A 27,586-nucleotide genomic window follows, 5' to 3' on the forward strand; every position below is an offset into this window, starting at 1 on the left:
CGCTGCCCCTCAGGGGCTGGTGCCGCGGCACCACCCGGGGCGCCTCTGTCCCCGCCGCTGCTTCGCCCCCCGGCTCGGGGGCGGCCGGGACCGGCGGCGAGAGTGCACGGAGGGCCGGCGGCGGACCTTGCACCGCTCCCCGCCCGGCCCGGCCCAGCCCAGCCTACCCCGGCCCGCCGCCGCCGCCGCGCACACCCAGGCCGGCGGCGGGGGGCGGCGGCGCACCTCCCGCCCTCCGTGCACCCCGCCCGCCCGCACGCCCGCCGAGCCGCACTCCCCCGCCCCACGGCGGGACGCCGTCCTGACCGCGCCCCGCGCCCCGCTCCCCGCTCTCTTCTGGCGGGCCGCTCGCACCTCCGGGTGCAGGATGGGGACGCAGCCCGCCTCCTTCTCGTACTCCTCCAGCGGCGCCGCCATCTTCCTGCGAGCCCCGCGCCCGCTGCATGCCGGGTAGTGCGCGTGCCCGCGGCGCCCCCGCGCGCCGCCGCTTCCTCTGAGGGGCCGCGCGCGGCAGGGCCGTGGCGGTGTGCGGTGAGCTGTAGGTACGGAGTGTTTATTGCTGAAGGGACACACGGCCCGTGCTTTAGCTGTGGTACTTGCTTATGGGTATATGCACCTCCCTATTTATGGGGGTACCTCTATCGGCTCTCCTGGAGTCAGTATTTAGTATAGCATGGGTTTGCGGAAATACTCCTAATAAGGAGTAAGGTTCATTACAAGTTGGAATGCGAGTGAAAAGAGAGCCCTTCACTTTCTACTTTTAATGTAGATTTGGTTCCATACTAAGCAATGTCTATCCATTTTAACTTGGGAGTTATCTTCATATGCCTGCTAGGGTAGCAAAGAGAGCATAGGAAGAAAGCAAGAAAGTTTTAATTAGGCTTTTGCTCTCAGCTGCAGGAATGTTTGAAACCCCCCAGCAGCCCTGAGGATTTCCTGAGGAAGCAATTCCTTCCAACCATTTGTGCCCTACTGGGCCGCTGGTTCCTCGCATCCCAACACACGAGCACTGCCCAGATGGCTGCGGATTTGGGGACAAGTTACAAAATAGGCTTGGTTCTGTTTAGCTGGTCATTTCTGTTCTCACAGGCTGTGTAATTCCCATACAGCCAAGATCAGGAATCCTAAAGCGTTTTATTTCATTATTTTTAATTTTTTTTCTTAACAAATTACATTTTAATCAAAAATGGTTTTACAATTACAGAATATTATTGCTGGTTTGACTGCTGCTTTATATTTCTATATCTATGGTGGTCTCATTTGCCTTTGTGAGAAAGGGACCTTTAGATAATACATTTTGTTGTATCATAATACATTAAGCTCATAAGCCTAAAACCCTACAATGATATTCTCTTCATTACTCTTTCCTATCTCATGCAAAATGTAACAGAGAAGCACTAATAAAATCTGACTGCAGCATTATTAAAATGTTAAACCATAAATGTATTTTTTTCCCTATTTAAATTCGAAATTGTGAAGAAGAATGACATAAGATTTAGAAACTGGGGGTGTGAAACAGGTCTCAAAGCACAAATTTGAAACCATAAGGACTGAAGTGCTAAAAGAGCAGAACAAGACACAGAGTATACAGGAGAGGATCTTTTTTTAACTCTCTATATTATTAAATGTACTGGGGCTTAGATATAATTTGCAATTTGATTTGCATGAGGAAGAGGGTTTTCAACCCCCTAAAGCCTCCAGAAATAGAAATCCTATTAATCATGACAGTTCATCACTCCTATTTATAATAAAAGCAAGGGTGATAAAATAACTAAAAATCTTTATAGTATTTTCACTATGCAGATTATTTTTCCTTGCAACTCTGAAGTTATGCTTTGTCCCATAGCTCTGAACTGGATTGTAAACAAATACTCTGACAGCTCTCTAGGTATTTATAGCCTGTTATTCACAGATCTCCACATTTGCAAACCAATTCTGTTCCCAGATATATCTGTATTGAGAATTTTTGCTGTTTAAACTGGGGCCTCATCTGTGAGTATAGTTCATGTGCAGCCTATTATATCTTTCTTCAGAATGAGTGTCCTTTCTACTGCCAAGTAACAGCAGAACTAGAATACGGGATTGTGCTACTGTGCAATTAGCACACAGCATAAGAGCTCCTCATTCAAAAGCTAGCAGTGGTTCAGAAGTTTAAAAAGTTTTCCACACTTCAAACATTCCTTGTCCTTTCCTAATCTACATATAATCTAACATAATTGCATGGAAACATGATTCTTCATTGTTTTGCATTGTCATTGCAGAGAAGTTATGGTCTGTGCAGAGTAAGCGAATGGCAGATACAAACCCAGCAATCTGCTACAGTAACAAAGTTTACTCCTTTTTCCCGCAAATCTAAAAGGCTGTAAGGTTAAATGTTTTTCTGGACTCTGAAAAAAAATTTGCTATCTGACCTTGAGCAAGTATTTCACTTCTCTGTGATTTACTTTTGTCACTTGTAAATCAAAAACTTTGTCATCTCGTTCAGGGGGGTAATCTGGGAATTTATTACCATTGCAGAGCAATTTTATCTCTCTGATTAAAGATGCCTTCTAAATGCCAGGAATTATTGTTGATCAATGACAGGAAATGCCCTTCCGTGTGCTTGCATTGAATGCTCCATAGCTGATGTGTGAAGTGCTCTCCGTATTGACCAAAGAGGTTTTATCCAGTTCTACTTAACTAGGCATGCAACAGGGACAAGTCTAATATTGGTTAAACACCACACACACTAGAAAATTATTTTAGGTCATATTCTCACAAAAGGAGAACAGTTCACTGGTACCACAGACACATAGATTTTCTTGCCTCTGTTTTGCTTTACGTTAATCACTGTGGAAAGGGGCATAAGGACTGGATAGCTTTTAATTTTGAAGTAAGCCAAAAAACAGCTGAACTGGGAAGTAAGTAGCACAAAGTCTTATGGTTCTCTGTTCTGCGATGAATTTTATCTTCTTTAACAAGCTATTAGGAAGAAAACCCTTTGGCAGAGACAAAACGTATTTATGGAATGTGTGTGTACACATGGCTACACATGTAGGCATAACTGCAGCTTTTTTAGCTTCTGTCTTCTAGACACATTTCACCAGGCTGTGAAATGTGACAGTGAAATAAGACTTTCAACACACATTTCTTAGTAATAGCTTTGTATTATGCTATCAACACTTAAAACAACTGTAAGTGTTCATAAACAATGTTTAACTTTGCAACAAAATACTGCAATTAAAGCTCAGTGTTTATTCTCACAGCAGGTCAAAACTTGAAGTGAAAATATTGGAATGTCTTAGTACATAATAGGTAAGCAAGTAGTAAGTCAAATGTACCTTACCTAACCCTACAAGAATGTGTATCTTTAGAAGAGCTGTGCATGTCCTTCACTTTTCTTATATAGTTTTGATTAATCCTATTGTAATTAATAAATCATGTGATGCATTTGCTACGATACTGAGGTGCCTCTGAAATTTTCCCTTGCATAGTTATCCCTTGCATAATGATCCAAAAAACTAGCTTCATTATCCAGAGCTAAAATCTCTGGAGAAGGCATGTTATGGTCCTGTCCTCCGAGTATGTTTGCAGAGGGGCTATCAGTAATTATCTTTATTATTTTCTATCCATGCTTCATTTTCTAATCACATTACTGTTTGAGCCTTGTACTTAAAGTATTGGAAATCATACCCACCTATCTAAATGTGTACACCAAAATGAATGTATGAAACCTATCATTCTGCATGGATTTATCCAAGTCTATGATTTCTCTCTGCATTCACTCCTACATGGAGAGCATCCCCTCCTCAAGGTTTGGACCAGTTTGGGTGACTGCAAGCCTGTGAGTTTGCATGACAGCTCTTCAGAATTTGTCTTTAAAAATATAATCCAGCTGAAAATGCTCTTAAAGCAAGTGCATTAAGAGAATATTAAATATGCATGGTTGAAGACAGAAATCAAATAGTGAAACTGTTCAATACAGTGCCTTCTCTAACTGCAAGCACAGCTTCTGTTCTAGTATCTCAGGGCTCTGACAGCTGTGTGGATATGAATGAAACCTGTGTGACTAGACCTGGTTTTGCTTCCAATTGGCTGCCTCGCCCTCTTGAGAGGGGTGAGTATCCTGGAAGGCAGATCCATCAGATCTCACTGTAGGTCCAATCCTGAACCACTGCAGGCTTCAGCCCTCTCTTCTAAGGTAAAATGAGCTTTCAGCATCCTGGGCTGAAAGCCATGGCAGTTCAGGAGAGGATTCATGAGGGGATCAAGTGTCTTTACTCAGCGGTGGCAGCATCTGTCAGCCAGGATGACTGGGGACAGCAGCCACTCGACCATGTGACCATGTAATGTGCTGCCACATGTCAGTCAGTGCTGCTGGTACAAGACAGCAGTGGGTGATGTGATTTCCCTCACTACCAAGCATAGTCAGGTTCTTCTCTGCTCAGCCAGTGCAGAGGATTAGTCATAGTGGCTGTGTTAGGCAGTTTGTTCCCAAGCATCACCAAAGAGGGCCTGGCAATGCTCTTATACCAGTTTTATAAAAGTGCATTTTTGAATTCCAGTGGTGGTCATCTTGATTTACATTGTTGTAAAGAGAAGAAAGTCAGACGCTGTGGTTATGCTACCCTTTACTATTTGCCAGAGAGCACTGTATATTATGCCAGGCAGTTTTAGATACTGTGAAGCAATCCTCCTAAAACAGGGAGAGAAAAATGTTGGAAAAATCCCAGCTGAACTGTCGTCTGATATCTGGGTCCTCCCTGTAGCCTTTAGCATACACATCACAGACAGGGGTCGTGAAAGGGAAAGTCACATTCTTCTCTACTCCTGAGTGTATCTGTTGGGGGCAAGCTTCTTTTGATGGGATAAGAAGCCATAATATTGTCTGCTGGTCTGCAAATGATAGGTGCTTTTGCAGAAAGGGATGACTCTGCCTAAGGAAGTCTTCTCTTTTGCTACGTAGCCTCTTGCTCCCTTGGAAACAGTCCAGGAGGTTGCTAATCTTAAAAAAGGCCAAATAACAATGTTTGATATAAAACATCAGGTAAATAACATATTTGTACTATTTCCCCTTCACTTTCCTTAAGGGAACAAACTTTTTCCATTTGACTACTGGAAGCTGGAAATGCCCCTCCAGTGGTGAAATTGTCACCCATTTCATTTAAAGGGAGCCTTTTCTACAGGTAGTTTCCCACAGCATAATTATATTATATGTAATAATATATATATTTGGACCTCAAGTCCCTGTATCAAATTGTACTCAGGGAGATTTCCCTGTAGAGTTATTGAAATATAAAGCTGATGACATAAGCACATAGAGAAAACAGGGACAAATTGCAAAGTGCTAGACATCTATTAAAAAAAAAAAACCTGAATAAGTTGTATTTGTTGAATCCTAAATGTCCAAATGAATGTTGTGCTTTCAAAACAGTAAGCACATCAGCCTGTGAATCCAATATCTCTTTCTGGAGAGATTCTTTCTGTCACTTTCTGTTGCTTTCAAGTAAGTTTTTTGTAGAATCATTACTTGGTATTTGAACACAAAGGGGTAAGCACTAAATGTAAGCTGCTACTAAACATAGCATCCTTGCTCTTAATTTTTGGTGGTTTTGCATTTTATTGTACATATTTTTTATGCCAAAATAATATCTTTTATTAGCATGAAATATGTATAGCCCTTGAGTGACATAAAGCAATCATATTATTTCCCTAGGTAATTATCTTTGCTGATGCAATTCCACACTGACAAATTCTGCATTGATTTAGAAGTGCAGAAAATGAGTGGGGTTATCTAACTTGACTTTTTATTCCCACTTTTTTTTCTTTAAGATTATGTTCTCCTATTTCCCACTCATGTTTTAAATATCTGATCTTGATACTATATCATACTCATGGATGACTTTGCTACTCTCTCATATGTCAAAAGAGCATCTCTCCTTTCTTTATTCACTATAGTCAAAGTGGCTATTACTTAGTGTTCTCATTATTTAGACTATGTAGATCTAATAGGCACATTAAAATAATGTTTAACTTACCTGAGTCTGTTAGTCTCCTGTGAGTTTTCCCCCAGAGCTTGTTTTTTGGCACATTCAGTAACGTGCCACACGTACCAGTTTGTGCTGTTAACACATCTGCCTGTGCTCATGCTTTGGGGAAGCACAGGACTCTGTCATGCAGCCCTGTACAAGAGCTGACACTGGATTATGCTCCATATTTGTAAATGAAAATGAACAGACTTGAAACTGAAGACTGGATTATACTTTATGAACTTTTTTCCTTTTTTGTTCTCATTTTCATTATGGTTTGTTCTCTCAGACCTCTCTTTACATCTTTTGAGTTGGGCTGATTATTCCAGCTGCCTTTGGAGAAGGTGCAGAATATATCTGAAGAATGAATTTTTGAAACACAGGCAGTTGCTGAGGCAGAAACTCACTGCCAAAATGAAAATCAGTGACAAACAAATAAAATAAAATTAATAGTAATTCCACTACTTTAAAAAGATACCATTGAGAATGAAGCAATAAATATTCAACAATGGTTTCATGGAAGTGTTAAATCCTCAGGAATTTATGTTGAAGTGAGTTGAATGATAAAATAAGAGAAAAATAACAGTTGAGAGTTTCATTTACAATCTTCGTTTGAAAGCCAATAAATGAATTATTTTTGCTACTTTATATCAAATGAAGTAAATATTTTCCCTGCTCAGATCTAAAGCAAGCTCTTAGGAACATGGTAGACTAACACTCTTCCCCTTTACAAATGAGCATTTTCTAGCTGAATTAAAATAATTTTCAGTAACCAAGGTGATGTCCAAACATAAAATAATAAGACACTTCCATAAATAGCATGGTTGTAGAATACTATTGTTTTATAGTCCTCTTCAGGAATTGTTTTCATCATGGTCATGGAAGTGAATATATAGAGCCCATTGTCCAGGGAGGTGTATTGCCAGGGCTGGACCTGCTCATTCATTGACCATGAAAGGTACTTTGCCTTCATGTAAGAGGAGAAAAAAGGAATAGTACAGGAAAAAATATAAAAGAGGGAAACTTTATCAAAAGCAGTAAAAAAAGAAAATTAAATATTAAACCCAGAAAGTTTCTGATATTAGAGAAGAGGAAGAGACAAGAAATGCTCATTTGGAAGAGACAATAATCATCTAGTCCAAATGCATGATCACCTCAGGGGTGAGTATTTGCTTTTCATGGGAGATATTTAAATTCTCTATGGCTGGTTTTACTTGGTTTTTCAGTTTGGGTTTTTTTTTTGTTTGTTTGTTTTTGTAGAGAACAATTAATTGGCTTACTGAAGTCCATAAAGCATGCCATGCAGGTATTTTAGATTTATTATATTGGAATTAAGGACAGACAAAATAAGCCAACAGCACTTATGAAAACTTTCAGAAATGTGATGGGAAATGTTGCATGAATTACCATCTTATTTAGGTTTTTGCTGAATTTATGGTGAATTAGTAACGGTTGCTCACAGGCAAGTATAATAAATGTAGGGGCCAATATAAATTTGACTGTGTTTTAATGGGAAAGAGTGGGAGCAGTTTTCTGCCCTTGACTAAGCAAGGATACATAGCAGCAACCTCTTCCACTGACTCATTGATTCAGTGGGGGATAATTCCTTTATTAGATTCATATAAAGACTGCCAGAATACTGAAGGTACCAAATGAAGAAATGATCCCCACAACCAGTCTTTAAAATAATAAAGTAAGTAAAATACATCATTCATAAGGTTTGGATGAAAATGGCTAATCTGAAATGCAAACTTAAACATCCGTAATATTCAATACACTATGTTAAATATCATGCTGTATGATTATAAAATAAACAAGCCTGGAGTTCAGAAAGTTGCATGTTTAGATGGTATACTTGGGAATCATAAAAGACATCAAAATATATAGGAGGTGCAGAGTTGGTATAATCCAATCTTGAAGCTGTGGGGAATGAACCAGTGGCACTGTTTTTGGAATAAATGCAGGCGAACTGAGCTGTCACATTAAAGCTGACAGCCCTGCTACGCAGCTCTAATCTGCTGTGCAAAGATCTGGGTTAGGAGAGGATGGAAATCTACAGATGCACTATTCCAAGTCTGCCTTTCTGAGCTTGCAGATCAAAGTCAAAAACCATGCCTGATCAGAAACATCAAAAACCGTGGGCAATGTAGATAATTCCAGAAAGAGGCAGATGATTTAACCCTCTTTCACGATTCTTTTCTAAAAAAAATGTCTCTAGATGCCAAGACATTTTCAATGCAATGACTGTGTTATCTCCCTTCAGATACTGAGGTAACACAGTCAAAATAGCATCGATGATTCTTGCAGCTTGATGAGACAGACTTCCCTTGAATTGCTGCAAAGTTTAGGACTCTCACCTGTTCTCAAGAGAATCATCACTTAAGAGATTTCCCAGCACTCTAACTGCACATCTTGATAGTAATGGAAAATGGCAACTCTTCTGAACTTGCAGGACCTTGGTCACCTTGGGCTTCATTTACTGCTGGTGCTTTTAGTAGTCCTAAAAAAAAAAAAAAAATAAATAAAAAAAAAAAGAAAGAAAATTGCTCACTCATGCTTTAATACAATGGAAGTAAAAGGTTTGGCACACAGAATGGTATTTAATAGAAGAGTATATATCTGGGCTTTGAAACTGCTACAGATGCTCATATATTGTAGCAAAAGAAGTAAGGAGTTTATTATACTAAAGCATGCTGCTGTTAATATATAAGCTCTTTCTCTTTGGTTTCAGCAGTTGCTAGAAGCACATGAATGTTTCTGTCACGTCTTGGAAACAAATAACAAAACATGTCCATAGGGAAAGTTACAACATAAAATTGAATTTTAATATAGCAGGAAGGGGGCTGACAGCAAAAATAATCATTTCATCTGCGACGTTGCAGGTCGGCGTATTGCAGCTGAGAATACTCTGGCGATTGCGTAGATGTGAGCTCCCCTGTGCAACACTAACCCAGTCCTTGCCTGTCTCACAGGGAGAAGGGGTAATTCTGTGAAGATGAAATGAAATGTAATACAGACCTAGTAGCCATATGCTTAGCTACTTATGAATATCTTCATTTTTCTTGACAGCCCATGTCTGTCATTCCCAGTTTCTAACTCAGTAATTTTTCCTAGCATCATGTCCTACAGCTTCAGGCAAAGGAGGAGAGCTGCTGCTGCCTGGGTACCCACTGGGCTGGGAGAGGGGAAGTGGGGGGCACCAGCATCAGTCACTGCCCTGGGGATGAAGACGGGATGCACAGAGTTGTAGGAAGCTGCAGGCTGGCACTGCTGTGACATCCTTGCAGCAGGGGTTGATGGCCCTAGGGAGCTGATGTGGGGTGGACAGTGTGGGGGAGCCCCAGGAGTGTGGGCAGGGACAATCAGGGAGGTCCCATTGGGGTCCTCATGTACTGAGTAGATCTATAAAATCCTCTCTTCTGACTCCATTTTCCCTCACAATTTTTGGCAAATATTTTCCTACAATTTCTGCCCAAGGTAGTGTACTGAAGCAGATAAAAACACAGATATACACAATCTAAACCTGCACTTTTTGCAGACAATTGTCCACCATCACAAGGCGATCCCTGCCACTCACAGATACAGAGTCAAACCCCTCTAAACTGCCCCAAGACCTCTCCATGCATTACTGTGCATTACAAGGAGGGATGGGCAGAGCTCTGCTGGATGGAGCAGGGCACAGAGAGCCCTGGTGTGGGCTGACCTGAGCTTAAGCATCCCTCTGCTGCAGCATGGAGCCACTGTGTGGATTAAGTGGCGTAAGGAGTAACTGAGCAGCACTTCTGCAGATGCCAGCTGGGTAGCACCCTAAGGCTCCCAGCTCCAGAATTAGCAGAGCCAGTTCATGTGAACCCAGCTTGGGGTCGGGATCATGCAGAGCCAGCTGTGCATGTGGTCAAAGATGCACATCAGAACCATGTCCCAAACATTTTTACAACATTAGTTTTGCAAGACAGAGACAACAAATCAAAAGAGATCTCAAAAGGAGAAGATGAAGAGACTTCAGACATTATAATGCAGTCACTCCACAGACACACAGCTCATGGCAACCTATGTTGTGTAAGGCACTGTCCTGTTTGGTTGGAAACTCAGTCAGCCCTCATAGTTTGTCTTTCATAAATCTGCAGTTCCTATCCTAAGACCCGGGTAGATCCAAATGGAAGGCAGATCAGAAATCCAAAATATAGCAAAAGGAGCCACATGTAACTAGTATTCTTTTAAGGAAGCAATACAGGAAGACACACAACATTGGGGTTGTGGTCCTTCTAAATCTGAAAGCTACCTCTTATCAGGCTTGAGCTCTTCAAATCTATGGTTATGAGCTCCTTTCTTACCAAGACATGGCTTTTTCTATACATAGACACCTGCCAGAATTGGGAAGGAGGCAGTAGGTAACTTTCTTTGTAAGAAATTGGGTAGGAGAAAACCCAAGCATGATTTTGAAACATAAAATATTTTAATATTGACCATGAGTATTTATCTCCTTCTGAAATTCGCTGCTTGGCAAGAATGAAGCATCTCAGAGTTTGACTGGTGAGATAGATTAATGGGGGACCTGGTCCAACTTCCTTATGCAACCAAAGTAGATAAAAGCCAGTTTCTGTGGTGGTGAGAGAGACCCTACATCCTGCCTCTGAAAACTATAGCACTGTTCAAACATCAACCTAACAGACACTTTGTTAAGATGGGAGGTTTCGTGAGTGACCCCCAACAGAGGCTACTGCAATCACTTTGGAGAGTGATATAATTTCACCCTATCACTCCTCTGAAGGATATTTTTAAAAATTGCTTTGGCTCCAAAGTAATGTAGGTGTTTCTGAAGATAATACATTTATGCAAAAGGATGATGGCTTGAATCTGTGTGCGTTTGTTTTGTAGTGGTATTTCAAGGGTTTGTCAAATGCACGGCAAATAAGGTGTTCAGAAGGAAGAGTAAATGAAAAAACTTAGCAGCAGTAGCCTCAAATTGTGTGACTTTTGCAGACATAAATATTTTTCTTTTTTTTTTCCAGCAAAATCAGTAAAATCAATGTAGTGATTGGCCTTTTAGTGAAAAATGTAATGCTACACTCTTACTTGCTTCTATAAGGACCCACTGGAATTATGTTAAGAAAGTCTATTGTGATTGTCTTGCTGTTTCATTTCTCCAAGTGTTGTGGACTTCTGGGTTCCCCATCTTCTCCTTTGATCCTAAAGAATGTCAGCAGTCTGTAGTCTTGGCAACTTCATAGCAGCCAGTTGGTAGGAAATCTCCCAAATACTGATACTGAAAAATCTGGCTTGATTCCTTCACATGCTATCCTTTCAATCCATTAAGATTATATCTTCCTTAAAATATCTATTTGGAAGTGCACATTATATGAATGAAACAGGTCATGTTCAATGCTTCTAAGTCTTATTTATCTATGACATTGCTACTGGCATGACTGGAGGAAAGACAATGGAGGTTTAGACTTTATATTAATTAGAAAGCAGATTAATGAATTTGGCACTTTTATCTGAAAGACAGGAATATATTTCTGTGTAGTTTTGCTGTGGAAAGTGCAAGAACAACAGACATCTGAAATATCACATTCTGGGGACAACATTAACATGCTTTTTCAGATTTTTGCGGAGTTAATACTACCTATGGTGGATGAAGTTTTTCAGGATATGAAGAGGATGAAGTGAAAGGTATGGGCAGAAAGAACAGCAAAAATATGAAAGTTTGCAAAATTACCTTCCACCCTGTAGCCTGTTATTCTGCAGTAAAGAGGCTGGCTAAGAGAGGAGCCTGGCCTCTCTGATGCATTATGACAGAGGAAATAAGAGATGTGTGTTCTGTTTATCTGCCATGAATCAACAAGAAGGAGGTCAGCAGGAACATGAAATGAATTTTTATTAGAATGTTGGACATCAAAAATTGCTTGCTCTCTCTTGCCTGGATTATCACTCCAGCTTTTCTTTCTGTATTTATGCTTTTAACTTCTAGTGGGAACAATTAAGAAGAAACAACGAGCCTCTGCTGTCCTGACATAAAATGTGCAATAAAATCTAGCCTCTGGAAGAAAAGCTTATAATCCATCAGGGAGAAAATACATCCCCCTGATAATTGTTTAGCAATGGCAGAGCACTGAGGACCCTCTGAGGATATGAGGCATGAGATTATAGATCTAATAAAAATGTCCGTAAAATAGAGAGTAATTGAGATGTTTTAGAATATATTCAGCAACTATGAACGGACACAATAGGACAAAAAGCTATCAGTCTGCTTGAAATAACAGAATCAGCAGCCTTGCAGTGTTTCCTTCAAGGTCAATAGCGTGGGTTTGGGGTTTTTTTTCTGTACTATACCTTGGAGGAGTTTTCAGTTTCAAAAGCACAATAGTGCCAAAGCAGGTTCTGTCAAACATGAATAATTGAATTTGAACAGAAATGCAGAGACTCTGAAAATACAACTGAAGACTTCAGAAAACCCTCAGAAAATGTACAGGCTAGGTTTGCTGCTCCTGGTCTCATAACACTTAGCTTGGCCTACCTTCACTGAGAGCACCAAAGCTCTGCTGGTGCAAAATTTCAGCAGACAGCTGTGAGTCAGGCCCAGTATTTGCAGGGATCTTTTCTTAAGTAAAAGGGTCAGTGTATATCTTTGCAAACACTGGTGCAGACAGGATGATAACATTAATATCAATTAAATCACTTAAGACTTCCATTAATCAATGCTCTGAGATCAGCATCTGCTCTTCCCTTTTGCTGCAGTGACAAGTTGCCACTCTTAATTGTGCTTATTGTATTAGGCACTAATGAACCTCAGTGCTTCTTTCTCCAAGGGCACAGTGCAGATTACTGAAGGCTAATGACTTCTTAAGTTGTTTGTTCCTTAAAGAGCTCACCTATGCGGTCCTGCCCTCTGCCTTTTTTAACCTGGCAGCAATCTCAATAAATACGTTGAGAAATAAAGAGAGAAACCCCTAAAGCTCCCGTTAAGGAGTGTGGGGGCACATGAGAAACCAGGCAAAGATCCTTGAGTAGAAAGAAAATAATACGAGTCTGTAAAGCTTTGGAGGAAATAGAGAGATTTGCAGACAAACCATTACAACAGGCAGCAAATGGTAGAGAAAGAAAGGTACTAAAGAGAAAAAGAAAGGAGGCTATGGAAAGAATAGGGGATTTCTAACCTATTTTCTCTTGAAACAAAGTTTTCTTTTTCATGAAGTGTTTGTTAATCATAAAGTCACTGCTTTGTAATTTTTCAGCTGTACCAAATCTTCTGCTACAGAATGTATACAGCCTGCAGGCTGGAGCAAGGGAACAAGGCCATGGGGTCTCATGCATATGAAGTGCAATACTAGCCATAATTTTTTCTTTCTCTGTGATTAAACAGTGTTTGACTTTTAGCTTAGCTGACTTCGAAATGTCAAGAATAGCATCAAAGCTTTGGTCTGTTTCTAGTGTCTGAAATCCCACACACTCAAAAATAGAAAAGAATATACTTTCTTCCCCAGGGCTTTGCAGATAAAGGATATTTCCAAAAACAATGTATACAGAAGTAGAAAATCAGGCAACAGAACCTCCTTTTTAACCAAGCAGCTGCTGTTAAAACTGAAGTCTGTATGCACTATATATAATGGTGTGCCATTAGTGCCATTGCCTGAGAAGTGCATGTTTAAGAGCAGCTTTACACTCCACATGTACCCCCTTGAAAAGAAAGCCCCATACAGACAATTCCTTACATATATATATATCTAAGTCTGCATTTCTTACTCTCCCACACTATGAATACAAAACTTATTTTATTTAAAGATCAGTTTACTCCTGCTGGGTAGTCCTTATTTCACCAGGGATGATGACACCCAGCAAGCAGTTCAAGACACTTGAGATGCACAAAACATCCTGTTGTGTCCAGAAAAAGGCCTGTGTGTTTGCCTGATTTGAAAATCCATTGACTATTGATGACCCAGGATATCTTTAAGAATAAAAAAATCAATGCACTATGCCACTAGAAGGCTAATCATCCAGTCCAGTCTTCCAAAGATGTATAGCACCTTGTTTTCTAGACTCAGTGGTTCATGAGAGTTTCAAGATAGAAATCACATTACTTCCACATCTTCTCTGCTTGCATTGATTCACTGGTTCTGACCCAATTTAAGTGACTCCTGCCTCCAAGTGATTTATGTTTGAAACAATGCCATGTTTCATCTGAAAACATACAGTCACAGCTTCCAAGCTATATGAAGCATTCCAACTCCAGCACTTTGTGGAAATACTGGCTCCAAAGCTAATTCAGGAATATGAAGATATGGGTGAGAATTGTTAAAATAATACAATTTCCAAGATTGCTATTATTAACTATATTCAATTATTTCAGAAATGTTCTGTTGAGATTGTTAGGTAGTCTTCTAACCAGACAGAGCAGCATATATGTAAAGAAGAGAAAATTGAAAAGCAGCAGAAACATAAGAAAATTAAACAGAAAGGGTGGCACAATATCTGTGAGCTTGCAGTGGGTGAGGCAGTGGGTGGGACTGGGAAAGAGCCTCTGCATCACTGAGTTCAGCTCCTTGTAATCACACTGTCATGGCATCGACATTAGGATCAGATAGATCCTCAGTGTATCTTCTCCCTCATCTAAACCTTATAACACAAAGCAATCCTGGCTTACACATACAGACTGTGTAACAGTTGAAAGACCATTAGTGCAAAAGGCAAAAAGCCTCAAAAATTACACCACGGCATCTCTTTAAAAAGAACATTAGAGAGGCACAGCACTGCCATTACTGAAACATCCCTGGAGAATTTCTAGCAGATGGACTCAGCACTGTGCCCTATAGGAAACGAAAAGCTGCTGAGCCTCTGCCAATCTGACATGAAGGAAAAATTTAACCCTCAAATAAACACCAAAACTAACAATTAGTTTGGCCCTGGGAATGTGAGCAAGATATTGCAGCCAGCTACCTGAGAGATTTGTCAGACTGTGGTCCTGACCTAGCTCTTGTGGCCAATCCTATTACATGTCAGAGAAAGTGGATCACAGGCCTTTCTCTGTGCCAATACCTGGTGGAAGCATTGCCAAATAACCCCTACAATAGAGGATTTCAGGAATAAGAAGCTCAAATTTTGTGGCATATATGAGATAGCACTTTCCCTCACTTGTCCTCTCAAATTTACCTGCTCCTGCTCAAACCTGAGAGCTGCTTCTTGCAGAAACCTAGCAAGTGACTGGGAGATTTGTGCATCATCTGACTCAGTCACATGATCAATGCAGTGATTAACGTGCTGTCCCTACACCTGACCCAGTCCAGAAGGAGCTTACCCTCTCCTCTGTAGATCCGCAGCTGTGAGGCCTTCAATGTGTAAAACTGAAATAATAAACCTAATCTCTGTGCCCACTTACACTTACCCAGACAGTTGACTCAAATTCATCCAAGCAGCCTGTCCTCATATTCACCAAAAGCCAGTCAGAAGACCAAATATTTCAAAGGCTTCTCTCTTCTCCTACTGGCAATACCCCTTCTTCCACAGATCTAGCTCCAATTCCAGCCAAATTCTAGCCAGATAACCTTCAACAGTAGCAAAAATGGCCAGAGTCCCTTTCCATTTCTCTAAAGTAGAAAATACAAAAGTTTAGACTCAAACACTCCAGCCCAACCTAGGCTACTTTCTGCTTCTCAAGCTGGTGGTGTTCAAACAAGGCCAAGAGAGATGAGGTCATTGATCATAATTATAGATAAAGAAAAATAGGATCACTGCACAAACAATCCGTTTTCCAACTGCACCTTCAGTGAAATGCCAGCCCTCTTCAATAGAGCCAATATTTTCACTTGTAAGGAGTAGCTCAAGCAAGTCAATTTGAATCAATTTGTAGACTGAACCAAAGTTGAAGTATTACTCAAGTAACTGAACCACAGGAAAGGAAAATGTTGTAGAAGAGAGTGGTTTAATTATAAGGACTCTAGATGTTTATATTTTATCTCAAAAATATAAGTAATGTAAATTTCATTTAACTTTGTTAGTTCAATTTTGAATAATTTCACTATTCTATCTCCAACTAACTTGCTTGTCATTAATTAAATGTAGCTGGTCTCATTAGATTGTTTGCCTTACCAAATTCACCAAGTAAATTGGCTGAGTAGTTTTAATGTAGCTGTAGGAGAGTCAGTACCACGTTATCCCATTGGGGAGCAACATATAGCACCAGCAGGGACTTAATACCTTTTGTAAGTCTAATAAATCCATAGTCCCAGTTGGAGGTAGCCCAGTTCCACCAGTTCTAAGTTTCAAAGAGACATGTGTGTTTGATTTGGGGAAGGGGGAGAAATCCATCAATCTTGGATGGAAAAGAAGAGCTGATGCCACACTTCCTAAAGGACTTTTGTGACTGACTCTCCCCAGACAATGACTTGTAGTCTGTGGACCACAGTAGGACCACAGAAAGGAATCTACATTGAAAAGTCTGCTAGATATACTGCCTTGTCACTGAATGGAGATGAGAATCTTAGCAATACAACAGGAAAATAGGACTGAATAAGACAGGAGCAAGTTGTAGACTGAAAGTGAAACTTTCCATCTTATTATACTCTGGAGGACTCGAATAAGTGCTTTCTAATTAGCTTGCATTTCACTTGACATATTTATGGCAGTCACAGCACAAGTAGACCAATATACAGGGCTTTTTATTAAAGGGTCTCCAGAGAAAATCATCCAAACCTGCCAGCAACCATGTTTCAAAGGTTTAACCTCTCTAACCTTTATGGTTCAGTTAAAGTTCTTCCTTCACATGTGTCAAATACATCATTCTGCCAAGTGAACTCTAAGATTGACTTAGGCAATCACCTTCTCTATTTAAAATGCAATTGCATTCCTTCTTATTTGTGGTAAATTTTATATTATTTGCTCATAAAAATTGCCTAATTTATATCAAGATAACAGAAATGCTAAACTTATCTATTGATTTACAGAAAGCAGATATAGCAAGCAGACACTGTGCTCATGACCAAAAGATCACTAAACATTGAGGCATGAGTGATCCACACAGCATCTAACCTGAGCAGGTATGCCCTGCTACAGCTTGGTTTTCTGACCCATGCTGCACTGCACAAATTCCTTTGCTGCAGGGTAAACTTGTGTGCTTGCTTGTAACAGAGGAGCTGCAGAGCAGCTTGGTATCAGCAATCACATCACCTGCATGTCCTTGCCTTTATCTGAAACTGCAGCAACCAGGTGTTCTGTAAGCATCATTTCTATCTGACAGCACAATGAATAGAGTTTTGCTTTAAGAAAATCCTGAAAGAGCAGGAATTAACAAAAGAAAAAAGGTGGTGTGAAGTTCTACATGGATGTGATCTGGAGGCCTGTCTGGAGCTGTGCAACACAGCATTACCAGCATCTGGAAGGACATAAGATTATCTATACTACCTGTCTTTATAACATTGATGCTAAAAAAATAGCAGTGCTTGTCAGAGTCTGAATGCCTTTTTTACTGGGATCTTAAAAATACAGCATCTCCTGGTACAAAGCAGCAGCTAATAAAGCAGTGGCCAGATCTGGACTCTTCTCCATGTACAAGATTGGTGTCATTGCTCCCTTAATTTTTCTCTAATTAACAAGGTGCTTAATTAGACTGGAAAAGCTGTATCTTGCTTGAATTTATTTTTCCTCAGCAACTGGGAGAATTATCCAGTTTGACTTTCATGCTCTAATTTTGATGGCTTTTGTTTACCCAGTACAGGTGGTTGAGACTTCCAATACTACCCTAACAAGCTCTCTTTTTATTTTTTTTTTATTTTTTTTTCCCCCCCTTTTCTTAAGGTTTAGTGTAACTTGATTCTAGCAAAGAATTATCAGGTCACCAACCTACATGTCACCAGCCTCCTGGCCACTCAGCCCAGCATTTTCCTGACAGACCCTTGCCTAACCATCCATGTTCATCTTTGTTGCTCAAAAACTTCTTTAGCATTGACTAGCTACTAAGCAAATGAGTCAGCTGCATGTTTTACCCTCAGAGTGAACATTTTTCAGCCTGTTTCTTTTCCTATTCTTCACTGAACTGGGATGCAGTGATGTTAAGATATTTGTATCTGGCACTAATTAATAAGTACCACCCATCAGAGCTGCTAAATGTAGTGTTGGTTTTATCCTACAGATGGATTCAGTGATTTTGTTTCATGTAGGCACTTGTGCCTTCCATCACGATTGTTCCTTCATTTTCCCCTTTGGCAGAGCATCGTCTATTTTACCATTTGCTTTCAGCCAGAGATTCCCTAAGGGAATCCCTCAGCTCTCTCTCTTGTGTCTGTAAAGCACAATGAAGCGTGATATACCAATGCTGACTTGGAACCAGCTGAACAGAGCTCAGCTCCCTTCCTGAAGGTGCTCACTCACTTGGCTCTGCTGAGAAGCAACAAGCATTAAATCCCAGGCAAAAGGCACAGGGGTGCCACTTCCTTTTTTCTAACACCTAAAGTGTGCATTGTGTATTTTTTTCCCCCAGGACTCTCACCCTTTTTTTTCCTTGCACATCCATTTTGAGCAACTGTGTATGAAAACATGCTTTGAGTATTGTCACTATGCTAACTATTCTGAAACCTGTTTATAGACATTGAACACCCCTTTCCCCAAACTAAAATCCTATTTTTTTCTTGATTTGTATGGTTTTTTTCTCTCTATCTCTTAATGGTCAACATTAAATGTTACCCAAAGTGGAATATGCCCTTCTTCTCTTGCATGTGTTACAATGAACATCCTGAGTCATCTGGCAAGGAAATTAGGAAAGTTCATTAACTTTGCTTCCGCTTTGTTATGTTCCGCTTTGCTTATGTTCAAGCAAAGGTGAGAAGAAAATGCTTACAAAGTATAACTGTAGTGGTTTGACCTGGCTAAAAGGACTGGTATCCATCAAAGCCACTCTATCACTCTCCTCCTCAGTTGCACAGGGGAGAGAAAATATAAGAAAAGGCTCATGAGTTGAGATAAGGTTGGTGAGAGATCACCCACTGATTACAGGGAAATCATTCCGTTTAGGGAGATCAGCTGAATTTATTACCCATCAAAATCAGAGTAAAATAATGAGAAGTAAAATAAATCTTTAAACCAGTTTTCCTCTACCTGTCCCTCCTTTCCAGGCTAAGCTTTATTCCTGATTCTCTACCTCCTCCTGCTCAGTGGTGCAAGGACTCGAGAAATGGAGGTTACAGTCAATTCATCACATGTTGTTTCTGCCACTGCTTCCTCCACAGGGAAAGGAGTCCTTTTCTGCTCCAGAATCCTCAACAAGCTTCCCCAACTCAAGTCCTTCCCATGGGCTACAGTTTTTCATTAACTGCTCCAGCATGGTTCCCTTTCATGGTGCAGTCCCTCAGGAACAGGCTACTCCAGTGTGGGTCTCCCACAGGGTCACAAGTCCTACCAGCAAACCTGCTCCAGTGTGGGCTCCTCTTCCTATGGGTCTGTCCCTGCCAGGAGCCTGTTCCTGCTTGGCTTTCCCACAGGGCCACAACATGCTTTTGGGCGTCCACGTGCCCCAGCATGGGTCTCCTCCATGGGCTTCAGGTGGAACTCTGCTTCCCCATGGATCTCCATCAGCTGCAGAAGGACAGACTACATCCACCACAGGCTGCTGGGGAATCCCAGCTCTGGGGCTTGGAACACCTCCTTCCTCTCCTTCCTCACTGGTGTTGGTATCTGCAGAGACTTTTTTCCCCACAGTCTCACTGCTCTCTTCTCTGGTTGCATTTACTCCTGCACAATAACTTTACCTCTTAAATATGTTATCACAGAGGCATGACTTCCATCACTGATTAGTTTGGCCATGGACAGCATTGGATCCATCTTGGAACCAGCTGGCATCAGCTCTGCTGGATATGGGGGAAGCTTCTTGCAGCTTCTCTCTGATGTCACCCCTGTAGCTCCTCAGGTCACAGTGCAGCCTGAGGGGAGGGGGGATGTAACCAAATCAGCTTCTCTGAGCCTCTACACTTCCCTGCTACCAGAGCACTTGTCATGCAAATGCTATACAATAGCCAAACAAAACACACACACAAAAAAAATAAAAAAAATCAAAAGATAGCTTTGTTCAGTGGTGACTCAAAAACAAAGAAATTACGGTAGATCTATGATACCTAGATAAGATAAAAAAATAATCTTTAGGCTGTGGAAGAAAATCAATGTAATCTAAATGAGTATGCTCAGAATCCATATGTAATTAATATGCCATTATTTGTACAGGGTAAATATTTTTCACTTAAATAAGAAGTTTCAGCCTTTCATTGCAAGACCTGGGCAAAATCCAAATTGCTTATTGACAAGCTGCTGTAGCTATGTACAAACAAGAGATGAAAGATTTTTAGTTTGTCATTCATGATATATCCTGAAAATATATAAACAAATCATTCTCAAGTAAGCCCTATGGTGACTAAAGCAAAAAGGGGAATCTAGCCCAAATTTCCATAAAATAATTTTTAAGAGGTGTCTAGAACTTTTATCTTTTGCAGTGGCTTAGTGATTAATACTGGTACAGGAGGTCTCAGAGATTAACAGTTGCTTCCTTGCAAAAAGGAATAATTGGGGAAGCATGAATATTAACTTTTTTAGGAGGGGGAAAGGAAGAGAAATGGATTTCAGGAAAGAACAGCTGTGTTGCAAACTGAAACAAGGATTGAAAAATTTTAATAAACTTAGGATCTTGGTTAAAATTAAAATTAAATATCTCAGTATACAGTTTGGGAAATAACCTAGCAATCAAGGTTAAAACCCATTAATAGTTCTGGAAAAATTGGATGGATGAAGCTGATATGAGACACAAAAGCAGAGAGAGAAGCTGTGTGAGCATAGAGCAGCTGCAGGGTCCAGATGCAGGTGGTGACATCTCCATATGCGAGGGAATTGCTGGCTGAGGGGATTATGCTGCTGCTGCCATCCTTTGGCTGTACATGACCAGGGAAAGTAAGTGCTCCTTGTACTGATGAGGCTACACCATTTTATGCTACCCAAATATTGCATGACCGTGTAACTGAATGCAATAGCCAGTAATTTTCCCTTTGGTTTTCCCTTTCCTGTCAAAAAAACAGGCTTCAGCTATCAAATGCCCCAAGTTGATACAGAAGGACCTCTAGTAATAGCTTGACCAAATAGTTTTGTTTTTTTTCCTTGAAGTATTTGGTCATGCCTTTGCATGTGTAAGTCTGGGTGATTGTGTACATACACAAACACACACACAATTCTCTATATTTTGATAATGCTTTTACTACTGTAGTAAGGATGAACCAGAGACATGTGAGTGCTTTAAAGATAGCATCTTAATAAATTCCAGCCTTCCAGTCTTCCACTTTGCTGATTATGGTGTTCAAAATTGCACATTTGAGGTGAATTGCTTTAAAAGTACTGGAGATTGGGATAAAAGGGTTCTGAGAGAGGAAAAAAAAAAAAAAGAAAAAGTAATGTTCCAATAAAGCTGTTATCTCAAGTCTTGGAGTAATCTTATTTTTTTGTAAAATGCTTCATTATAACTCAGAAGCAATTTTCTACCCAGGTTACAGCAATTATGTTGATTGTCATTAACCATGCAATATGGAATGAAGTGCAATCCTGTAAATAACACAGGCATAGCACATGAATACTGTATACTTAATTGGGGTCTCAGCTTGAAATATCCCCTGGTTGACAGTGAAAGATAGACAACATTATCCTAGGTGTAACCCCACTGAACTGATACACCACAAATATCTTACTCTTCCATGCATGTAAGGGAATTGGAAATAGTATCCTGAAAATGATCTAAACAAAATGCAAGTCTTCCATGCTTTCAAACCCGTGACATTGATTCTCATAATGGCCTTGGACACCAAATAACTCTCACTGTATGCTCTAAAGCATTTCCAGCCTGAGTACTGTTATTAAAATGCCGAGAATTTCTCAAAGAAACTAATTTGCTATTTTCCTTATTATGTTATATAGCTTAGGACATAAACACTTGCATGCCCTGGTAAAGGAGAAAATTGGAAAAGCTAGCAGCATCCTGCAGCACAGAGTTTAAATTAGAAAATGTATATGGATAGTGTGCCTTGGAGACCTCTATTGCCTCCTCAGCGGGGTCAAACAAGTACAGACACTGTTAAGAGTTACAGTAACAAGAAACCAAATGTATTTCCAACAAGTAAGGCAATAAAAGCATTTTTTTATTAGCTATCTACAAATAATGTAAATTCCTATATATGACCCAGTAGAGAGGGATTTTCTGCCAAGATCATAGTCATGGAATAATTCAAGTTAGAAGGGCCCTCTGGAGGTCACCTTGTCTATTTGCCTGCTCAAAGAAAGCCTGGCTAGAACAGATGGTTCAGAATCTCATCAAGAGTTAGTTACACATCTCCAAAGAAGGAGAGTCTCTCATCTCAGAGGATCCCTTTTCCAGCGCCTGACCACCTTGACCCATGGCCTCAAAAACCAAACTTTCCAAAGCCTCTGAATGACCATGGCCTTCCTGTGTTACAGTGATGGTTTGAAAGTCATCTTACACACAGTGGTCTCCACAGAACCAGAGAAGTCTCCAATGATGGAGTGCGTGGAGGTGCCTTAGTCCTGCATCACCTGTCTCAGCAGGGCTCCAATGCTGCTGCAGCACTTTGAGGCTCCAGGGAACTGCTGTAGTTTAGGTTCAGGAGAGACTACTCCTGGGGAAGGCAAGTGCAGAACTGCCATTGTTCACACATTGATCGTTTTGCTAATGACATTAAGAATAAAAAAATGAAGCCAGATATTTGTAGTGGAGATTTTAAAAAAGAAAAATCCACTTCGCAACCTTCTTAATAGCATAAAAAAATACCTGTATAAATTTTAGAACTAGCCTAATATTTACATTTAGGCTGTGCCTTAATGCCAAAATACAAACAAAGGATTAGATTTATAAAAATGTAAAATATAAATACCTAATAATGTTCAATATTTACATGGTACTTCTCATTCTTCAGATTTTTAGCTTGAGTCTTTTGCCTTCATACACATAAACAAGAAAACTTTAAAAAAATGAACCAAAGTCCTAACTAATCACTTCTGCTAAGGATGTGAATTCATGGGCACTTATTTCCATGTGGGCATCCCAAAAATCTCAATAGTTATCATAGCCCTTTCTCTTCTAGTATACATTTCATCAACATTTTCCAGAAAATTAGAGCGACTCCTGTTGCACTGATCGAGTGGCCAAAGGGGACAGCTAAAATGTGACATAGCAACATCCCCTGGTGAAAAGAAGTGCCTACAGGCACTGAATTTAAAGCTGTGTTTTAGTTGACTGAGTTATCAGATTGTGTTTAACAGCAACAGTGATACTTGTGGCAGACAGAAGGTTTTGGAGCAGATACTGTTGTAGCAGAACAATTTGCATGTGATACAGTATGAATAAATACAAAGTCTAAATTCAATTCTCCACCAATTAAAAGAGTGCCTCAAGACTAAAAATCATTACTATTGAGACCACTGCCTCCCTGGCTGTCTTTGGAAATGTTCCAGCAAGAGGCTGGATTCACCCCATGCAGTATGATTTCTCTGCTGTATTAGCCACCCAGCATTTCATTAATGACTTTTCCTTCTCCAGTCTCTTCTTCCATGGAATCATAAAATAGTTTGGGTTGGGAGGACCTTTAAAGATCATCCAGTCAAAGCTCCCTGCAATAAGCAGGGATAGCTTCAACTACATCAGGCTGTTGATATTTGATAAATATAAACTAAATACTTCCACTCTTGCTTATATTTATCACAGCTTTACTCCTCTATAAGGAGAAGGTTATCATGGGGTACTGAAATACAACAATCTGGCATTTCATTGAAGACTAACATAGTTATTTCTGTGAACTGTTCTCTGTGAGACTTCTGTGGTGCTAAGAAGGTCTTGCATGTCAAATGTTCTACTTGTAACACAGCCCATAGGCATCACAAACACAACCAAACCCATCCACTCATTAAGATCTGACAGTATTTTGTAAATAGTATTTTGTACCTTTCCAGAAATAGAAAGTAAAATTTAGACCTTCAGAAACTCAGGAAATCAAGAAGTAAATGTGGAGCCCTAAATTTAATTATTCATCCAGACACCCCTTTCATAGGTGGAACATAAGAGGAACAGATGGAACACTAGAAAAATACAGAAGCCCCAGTTCTTTATTTAGTTACACCAATAAATTATATTAGCTTCCTTCAAACAGCACAGTGCAGTCATAAAAACAATAACATATTGGTTGGTTTGACAAAAATAATTAATTCCAAGTAAACTTTCAATGGAAACCTTTTTTGTATTAGTTGGGTAAATACTACTAAGTTTTGCTCTCTGCTGACCACAAACTTGATTGTACCTCTTGAATTATAAATTTTCCCCGTTGTGCCCCAGCTTGTAATGACCAGCAAACCGACTGTGAAGCTTCCTTCCCTCCAAGCCATAGGCTACCATAGGAGATCCTGCCAAGCTCATATTATCTCCCTGTGTAATTACAGCTTTTTAGTTCAGTGGGGTGTGATTAACTCAAGCTGTAACTCATTAAGTGCACTATAATTACAGTGCACTCAGCTTCACAGTTGGTTTTGACCTAGAAAGGGTGTGTTCCTGGGGTTATTTTAACAATCTGTTGGCAGTGCTCACAGGCACTACCAGGCCTCACAAGGAAAACATCTGAAATTCGACAGGCACTTGACAGTCTCGTTAGTGGCTGCCAGTGTTAAATGTGTCTGGATATTTCTGAGCATTCTGCATGTTGGTCTCATCCATGTGTCTTAACTAACACATCAAGTATATCTCTTCTTTTAGCAACAAATGCCCAGTGGGGGAAAAAAGAAAAAAGTTTATTTATTAACTATGAGATTGTTAATTTTTGAACGGAATAATCAAAAATATAAATACAAGTATTTACACAGTAAGTGCTGGCGTTATGAAAGGCAATAAAAATTACAAGCTGTGCACAGGAGAAACCTCATTTTATGTTAAGGAATTATATTTTAGTGCAATTAGGGCAGCAGATGCTTAATGTCTGGCCTGAAAAAAGTAAACACAGTTTCTACAAAAATCTTCTATGATAATTTACCATTACAGATGTGTATAAAAAAGGAATATTATAGCCATCTTCAAAAGATTGTCCTCCATTTTTGAATTTCTATTTAACACTTTATTTTTATTAATGTTGCTAGGTATCATTGAATCAATTTAACTACACCCATGAGGAAAAGCTGCCAATTCATTTCCATTATGGTGGTGGCCTGGTGACACAAAATCTTACCTGCCAGTCACATCAAATATTCTCTTTTTTTTTTTTTCTGTTAAAAAGAGTCTTTCTGAAAATCTTTCTTCTCTGTCTTTCTTTTAACAGGTGCTGCTTTCACCAGTTATTTCTGGACATATGAATGCTGAAAAATTGCTTCTGCAAGACCAGAATTGCTTTTCACCTATTAAGAAGCAAGAATTGGTCTCACGAACTATAAAGACAATATTAAATTGGACTTTTCTTTGCTATGCAGCAAAGGAGAATTTTCCATTCAAAAGTGTGGAGGATAGGCCAATGTTTCTAAATCACACATAATTAAGTAAAATGGCCTGCAAAATTGTGAGTTTTATATGACTTTTACTTGGAATTTTATACCTTCAGGGGGCAGAAAGGGGTGCAGAAAAGCAGCACTGGTATAAACATGACTGAGAATAGCCTGTAGCATAATAGATAGACCACACTATTGTTGCATAAAACAAAATTTTCAGCAAAATACCCCTGCTCTGCAAGAAATTCTGTTCCTATCAGGGGAGGATAGTGGAAGAGCTCAGAAAAGTGGCTGACAAAGATGTAACAGGCGGATTTTTCTCAACAGAGGGTTAACTTCACTCTTTCCTGTGCAAACCTGAGCTCTGAATTGCTCTGAAGTTCTGCTGTCACTTGTGCCTCGCTGTTCTGATCATTTAACCCAAAGGCCTGCAAGGCACCCCCGGCCAAGGCACGAAGAAACATCCCTCCCCTCTGGATGACGAAGGTGTCCTGGCAGATTGGCAGAGCACCGCTTGTGGCAGGTGATATGTGTGTTAACAATGGATTACAAAGCCAAGGCACTGTGCTTTCTTACACAGAGAAATTGCAAGAAAATGATCAGTCAGGTCTGCTGAGGGAATCTGAAAGAGATGAAACCCAAGTACCTTCAAAAACTCCTTTTCTTTAGGCTCTGCATGCAAGTGCACATTGTACGGCCTCCATGGATAAACGATGCTGGTTAAAAGCAAGGAAAGAAGATCCTTCTAAAGTGACATTATTACAGATGGCCACTGTGGGAAAGGGATTCATTTGCCATCCCTTATAAATACAGTGGCTACACTTTACACATCACAAGGCTTTTCTTACATGCCCCAAAGGGTTGTGTAATTCTAACAAAAGCTTCTGCTGCTCTGGCCCAGGATAGTTGGGATTTGAAGAAGTTTTTACAAGGTCTTGTCTGGTTAAAATACATTTTATTAAAAGCCCAAGTCTGCTACTGCTTGCTATGCTGAGAGATGTTGTGGGCAGTCAGGAGAAAGGAAAATTAGGCAATGGAAATTTGATAGGTTGACAGACTTGATTGAAAAAAAAAATGCATTAGGCCTTTCTTTTAGTCCTCTCTTAATTTTTCCACTGTCACTTTTCTAAGACATTATTTCACAAGTTCAGTTTCTACAAACAGAAAACTGGTTATAAAAGCAGTTACTTCTTCATGAAACATTGCCCAGCTGATTTTATCACTAGAGGTCCTGCTAAAATAAATAAATGATCGTGCAGAAAAGGAGTGTTTCCTTCCAAGCAGAGGGTCGAACGTGTGTCATGAGTTAGTTACTAAAATAACAATGTGCACTAATAGAGATAGATTCACCAATCAGGTGTTATTTCAACGTTTTTATTAACACTTTCTATTATTACTACTACTACTACTACTACTATTATTATTATTATTATTATTATTATTATTATTATTATTGTTGTTGTTGTTGTTGTTATTATTATTTTCTAGTGGTCTTTTAACTGTTCCATATATCATGTTAAAAAAAAAATCAACCTTGTGTATTAGAATTCCACAGATGTACTCTTCAAAGAAAACTTATATTTAAATACGGCTTTTATCTCTGTACACGTGTGTGCACTGGAATCAGCAGACTCCACTCTTGCAAGAGTGAAAGTAGCTTCTCAAATGTTTAGGACACACCTAGTGAAGTGGCTTCTGCAGTTCAGTTGCTGGGCCAGCAGAGTAGGATGTATGCAACTTGATTAAACTCTCTGTCTTGGTATTCTCATGCAGAATGGCAGAATCATCAAGGTTGGAAAATACCTTTAATATCATTGAGTCCAACCATCCACCCAGCACTGCCACTGTAACCAGTGAACCACTAAACCACATCAACCACCACCAGATCCAGATGCCTCTTCAACACCTCCAGGGATGGTGACCCCAGCACTTCCCTGGGAAACCCATTCCAATGGCTGACCACCCTAACAGTAAAAATGTTTTTCTATTATCTATCATGACACTGACAGCAAAGAAGAAAAAAGAAAGATAATACAGTCTGCCTGTTAAAGCTGGACCAGCAAATAGCAAAGAAGATTTCCAAGGCAGGG

General features: G+C 39.9%; 1 protein-coding gene and 1 long non-coding RNA gene across 2 annotated transcripts in view; one reads left to right on the plus strand and one right to left on the minus strand.

The window, feature by feature from the left end:
• The window catches only part of ZDHHC17 (zDHHC palmitoyltransferase 17), a 66,720-nt gene extending 66,081 nt beyond the window's left edge, over window positions 1–639 (minus strand). Inside the window, exon 1 of the mRNA XM_023932466.2 lies at window positions 355–639. Coding sequence (XP_023788234.1) covers window positions 355–417 — 63 coding nt within the window. The 5' untranslated portion in view covers window positions 418–639. The remainder of the gene's footprint in view (window positions 1–354) is intronic.
• Window positions 481–26,759, plus strand: LOC111933077 (uncharacterized). The gene is made up of 4 exons (XR_002866512.2): window positions 481–542; window positions 3,246–3,294; window positions 4,001–4,096; window positions 25,334–26,759. It is a non-coding gene; the product is annotated as an uncharacterized LOC111933077 (long non-coding RNA).
• Window positions 26,760–27,586: the final 827 nt, after the last annotated feature.

The sequence above is a fragment of the Cyanistes caeruleus genome, chromosome 4 (assembly GCF_971803275.1).
Source record: "Cyanistes caeruleus chromosome 4, bCyaCae1.hap1.1, whole genome shotgun sequence".
Classification (NCBI taxonomy): Eukaryota; Metazoa; Chordata; class Aves; order Passeriformes; family Paridae; genus Cyanistes; species Cyanistes caeruleus.